This window comes from Ictalurus furcatus, chromosome 8 (assembly GCF_023375685.1).
Source record: "Ictalurus furcatus strain D&B chromosome 8, Billie_1.0, whole genome shotgun sequence".
Classification (NCBI taxonomy): Eukaryota; Metazoa; Chordata; class Actinopteri; order Siluriformes; family Ictaluridae; genus Ictalurus; species Ictalurus furcatus.
Window position 1 is genome coordinate 11981103 of NC_071262.1, and position 5832 is coordinate 11986934.

The window sequence follows — 5832 nt, forward strand, 5'->3', positions numbered from 1 at the left end:
CTGCACATCCATGCAGTATTCAAATCAGCCAATTGTGGCAGCAGTGCTACGCATAAAATTGGGCAGATACAGGTCAGGAGCTTCACCTCAAACATCAGAATGAAGAAAAAGTGTGATTTCTAGAGACTGTTGTATGTGAAAATCCCAGGAGATCAGCAGGTTCTGTAATACTCAAAACCAGCCCTTCTGGTACCAATACTCATGTCATGATCAAAGTCACAGATCACATTTCTTCACCATTCTGATGTTTGATCTAACCCTCTTGACCTGGGTGAATTTTTTTGCATTGTGCTGCTGCCACATGATTGGCTGATTATATGACTGCATGGATGTGTAAGCATACGAGTGTCCCTAATAAAGTGGATAATGAGTGTATACCAGATATCACAGTGAAGAGATGCCCTGACACGGTGAAAATGAATACATCTCTTCAGTTAAAAATTCATCAATAAAATCTCAGATTTTATTGTTCAAAATAATCAAATGCACTGTAACATAAAACAAAATGGTAAAAACATCACTCCCGTCAACCCCCCAAAAAAACCTAACAAAAAAAATGGGGTGTACCATTCATTTCCCACAGCGCGTTCACAGTATTGTTAGCGTTATTAGACGTCTTTATTTCCCATACCAGGTATCAATTTAGTAATTACACTAACCGTAGCATTATTTGCATACCAAAATCTATTTTGTAGTCCATCAGTCATAAATAGCATATCTTAACACAAGTAAAGTTAATGGTCCATAGTAGTTACCTCCTTTGAAAAGGATGTGGGGACAAAAAAAATAAAAAAAATAAAAATTCTGTTAAACATGGCGACCCAGCAGGTCATGTGGCAAACTGAACGGTATAGGAGATGAAACAGAAGGATGGCTTCTCCGTTCTCTGTGTGCCACCTGATTGAGTACAGCGTATCTTTCAGACGTTTTAAGACAAATGTATCAGTTGGAAAAGGGAAAAAAAATAAAAATAATAAGGAATTGGCACGGTCCATAGATTTTCAAAGTAATAACCACGCTGAGATGCAGATTTGTACAGCATACTGACATACGCACTTAGAGGAGTGAAAGGAAAAATGGTTTATATGCCCATTCCAAACCGAGGAGCTTACTGATGCAGAGGAAGAAAAAGACAGCAACACAGGCAAGGGGAACCCCTTTCAAGGCTAGTCTCAGTGAAAGTTCTCCAGCTTGCGTAACCTCAGGGGATTGGATGGCAAAGCCTGAGGAGTTGCAGTAGGAGCCTCTGGCTCAGGTGAGCTGAAGAGCACCCTGCCTCGGTGATTAAACAGGTAGAAAGACGGGTGGTTTCTCAATGTGTCGAATGTCCTGGCAAAAGAAAGAGAAGGGGGTTGATGTTAACACCGGTTTTCGGACATCGTCTAACGAGAAAATGATTAAAACAATTCTAGCTGAGGCAATTAAAAATAATAATAGTTCGTTTTACTTACTTGTGTTTAAGCTCTGAAGACGCATCCATGTCTTTAAACTCACCCGAGATGTGGACTATTCCACAACATGTAACCACAAATGCTAACAACGTCTGTAATACTATCTGTAAACACAAAATAGATATTTTTAAACTTTTTTTTTTTTTAAAACAATCTAAATATATATTTTTTTTTACTTCTACCATTTTTATCCGACACTTTCCAATCCAGAGCTGCAACAATTAATAGATAAAATGGATAAAAATTGTTTATGAAAATCGTTGTCAACGAATCTCATTATCGATTAGTTGGTCTGCGGACGGCACAAGGCACGTTTACTAAGACGCATCGGAGAGTACAGGCCAGTTCTTGTGTCCCAAACGACGTACTATGCACTTACACTATGCACTCTACCGTCTAGTGTATGGAGTTTAGAACGGTAATATCGTCTCAAATGGAACACTGGCGGGTTTTTACTAACCGGAAGAATAAGCCATTTCCCAGTCTATGGCACATGATGTCAAATGCACGTAATACGACTCTGCCAGCTTTAGCGGAGAAGTGAATTTCTTCAGTTTACTGTTTGTCAGCGTTATCTTTTAAGCCCACCATAACCAGTCACCATCAGATGAAGGCGTAATCCTCAAGTGACGGCGGAAAAAAGCGTGCAACCTCCAAGTCCTCTAATGCAGGGGAGCATTTTGTATTAAACACCGCGGAGAAGACCGTAACCTGCAAACTTGACAAAGCAGAGCTCATGTGGCACGGAAGCATGAGAGTGATGCACGAGCACAAACTTATGTTTATATCCAAAATGCTCCACTGTGCAAGAGCTTGGGGAAACGGGTGCGAGTTGCTTAAAAGGTTTACTCACAAAGTAGACGAGGTGATGAACAGTGGATATGTTAAAATAAAGTTTCAGTCTGGAGTGTATATTTGTAACACACAGTTCGTGGATTTTATTTTAAATAAACGGGGGGAAAAAATGGTATTGGAATTTGTCCCCCCCATCAACCGATATTCAAAAAGAATAAATAAATAATCAACCGATTAATCGATTATGAAAATAATCGTTAGTTGCAGCCCTATTCCAATTACAAACTTAGAAACTTGGAGCAAAAGCTTACATCTATTGGAAGAGTTTCATTCTCTTTTTCTGTCAGTCGCATATATGATCGATCTGGAAAAGAAGAATTACAAGCAAATTTATATGATGGCTTGCACAATTTAAACAACAACAAAAACAGACACATCCGACAAGACTAAACTACAAAGGACTAAAATAACTAATCTGCACTTCTTGCCTTATATACTTTACATGATTTCTTTGTTTTTACACATTACAGAAATTGATTTACAAATCCTATTGTTCCGTCTTGCTCATATGAACGACGCTTAATCTCACAAGCTTTCGCTGCCAAGCTAAACAAAACAAAGGAGGCTTGCTACTAATGTGCCTTACAAGAAGTTGTGTGCTGTATTCACAAACAAGATCTGTGTCAAATCTAATCTTATATTGGACCTGATACTTGGTACTGCTTGTGCCCTAAGCAGAAAGTATGTTTCACCTTTTACACATAGGCTAGGAACAGCATACAGTACGCACGATGCAAACTTCGTCGTCAGCAGAGTATGTGCGTACAGTATGTGTGCCGCCCGATTTTTCTAACATGCAATTATGTTACATTTTATCATAAACTACTCGTTTTCATTTTTATTCAATGGACAGTTTTTTTTTAGTTAGTTAGTTACAGTTGTGAAAAACACAGTCATCATTAGTTATATTTATTATTACGTTCTTGTACTCTACAAGTAGTTAACTTGACTCTAACGACAGTTTGAAAAGAAATGTTGTTCTGTGAGTGGAAGCTTCAGGAATAAAATTCATAGCTTTAACATTTTTTTGGACATTTAAATTAAGGGTCTGATATTTGAATAATGATCATAAAATAAATCTGTACTGTGCTGATTCGTGGATCTCTTAAAAACATGTCTGAGAAGCCCTTCTTTAAAGAACGTTAATTCTTTATACGCATGTTAAACGGATCAGTACCAGCTAGCGTGCTGATTTAAGCTGCAGTTTAATGAACTAACACTGAATAATGATTTACAGGACAAACTGCTTTAGTTTCACGTGAGGGATTGTTACTTGCGAGTTGAGCCTGTTAAATCATTCACGGACACTGAACTACTGAGGTAACTACCATTTTCACTGCACAGTACGGCTCGGCTCGCTTTACTCAGGCCCGGATGAAGAATTCAGAGGCGCCTGGGCACAACGTCTTGTAGGTCGAACACGTCAAGGCGCCACACTCCCTATGGCCTACGCCACTTTTTTAATCTTGTGTGACCCAACCAGACATTAGCCTCCATTTTCCATCCACCTTCCACTCGCCTTCACGTAGGAATAACGTTGTATTATTGAAGCCCTGTACAAATACACGCTCAGGCCGTATTCCAAACACCTTTCCTGTTCACTGAACACGGACCCTATTAAAGATGTAAAATAACGGTGTTCTAGATCGTACATAGTGCTCAATATGACGAAGTTAGATTCAACCGCGACGGGAGTGACTTTGAAAAACGCCTGTTTGGAAATCGGTAACGAGCAAGATGTGATAATCTAGCACAGAAACCTTTGTTGTAATTTTATCTGTAATGAGATAAATGATACATCATTTTTGATTAATAGAATATAACCATACGCAAAGTATGTATTGAATGACATTTATTCAGGAACAATACAGGACCAGTCATTAAAGAGAATCCATACTCCCTCAGAGCGTGGCTCACATATTTAGTATCGTCTCGGCTTGCTCGGAACCTCGACCCAGGTGGTACTAAAAAGTACCAGGTACCTATCTGTACCACTGTACCTAGATACCAGTGGAAAAGCACCGTAAGATTGTAGCAAGATTATAGTCGTCTACATTACAGTATCATACCGCATTTAGTTTTACATGTGTAACTCCCACAAGCAATAAGCTATTGAATTTTAACTATTTTTCTTTTTTAAACAAAAAAAGAAAACAAACATATTTTCAAAATAGACTTGTCTTTGATAAGAAGAATGGAGTATAATATAGTGTGAATCAAAATATTTGAGTTTCATTTCTATTTGTTTGCAGAATAAAAAGTATCAATAAAAAAATTTCACTGTAGTTGCTAAGACTAACCTTGGGTTTTATATGGCACAATAAGTTTATTCGTGTAATAAAAAATGTACATCATTAATAAAATATGCTAAGCATTAAAAAAAACAACTGTATCCTAACACTGCAATACGTTAGATATCCTGTAAAGTATACATCTTATACAGTCGCACAGGTCATGCACTTTTTAGACGGTCCCTTACTGACTGCATTACTATAAAGCGCTGATGATCTACGTTGCTGAAATATGGCTTTAAAGGGAGAATTTTTAAAACACAAATGTGTTAAATTGTACTTGATTCTCTGAGTAAGAAAATACACATCGTGCGTGTTTATTTCTTGAGAACTAGAAGAGAGCAGCTCTTGTGCAGGTGCATGGGAACAGAGCTCTAAGCTATTAGTCAGCATGCCCGGAACATAGTGCGAAGTAGTTGTTTAGCCAAGAATTAGCGTAGCCTAGCCTTAGTGACTGTTTAAGCCGGTGATGGGCAAATATGTGGAACAAAACACAGGCAGTCGTGATTTATATTTCATTACGCGGCGAGTGATAATATAGATCACTACACTATAAAGACATGGTCGCATGTTATCACTTAATACCTTATTTACCCATGAAGCTAGAAATGAAAGGCGATGAAACCTAGCGGCTGAAAAGAAATGCTCATCTACTTCAGCTATACTGAGCACAGCGTTCCGCTATCCGACATGCTAACTATCCGACTAGCTCGAGAGGTCCAATCTGTACTTTGGGATTTAAAACATCTAGCATCTAGATTAAATATCATTTATTTCGCCGTATTTCCTCTTGAGAAATCATTTTCACTCACGCTGCGCCGCCGAGAAAGCGGCATGGGCCAAGGCGAACAATCCTAAACCAACAACGCCTTTCCAAAAGGACGAAGCCATTTTCAAGCAAGCGCAATGCACTTCTTCCAGTCAGCTAAAGCGAACGAGCAGCGTGAAGGCGGCTTTGATAACGACTTCCGGTTATTACTTCCGGTTTGTTTCCGCTAGTTGGTGTGATACAACAAGGGGCGTTAGGGTATGCTTTTTTAGGGCTCCGCGGTGGAGAGGAAATCTGAGCCAATGCGGGATAGTCTGAATAACGGAAAGTATAGAAATTATGAAAAATACTCGATAATAATTCATGTTTGCCTTAATGTTGAAGTGTTGACGCGATAATTTACCTATAAATTTCATAAAATGTATTGTGTAACGACGTAATTATCACATAATTTTAAAAGAGTGTA

General features: G+C 38.5%; 1 protein-coding gene across 2 annotated transcripts; it reads right to left on the minus strand.

Moving 5' to 3' along the window:
• Positions 1-441: 441 nt before the first annotated feature.
• mmgt1 (membrane magnesium transporter 1) lies at positions 442-5524 on the minus strand. Of its 2 annotated transcripts, XM_053630816.1 has the most exons (5): positions 5410-5524; positions 4181-4306; positions 2558-2610; positions 1452-1555; positions 442-1329 (listed from the first exon to the last, which is right to left on the minus strand). In XM_053630816.1, the coding sequence occupies exons 1-5, from the start codon at positions 5486-5488 to the stop codon at positions 1173-1175; spliced, it is 519 nt and encodes a 172-aa protein (XP_053486791.1). In that variant the 5' UTR covers positions 5489-5524; the 3' UTR covers positions 442-1172. The 2 variants fall into 2 exon arrangements, with proteins under 2 accessions (XP_053486791.1, XP_053486792.1); XM_053630817.1 differs by lacking the exon at positions 4181-4306.
• Positions 5525-5832: the final 308 nt, after the last annotated feature.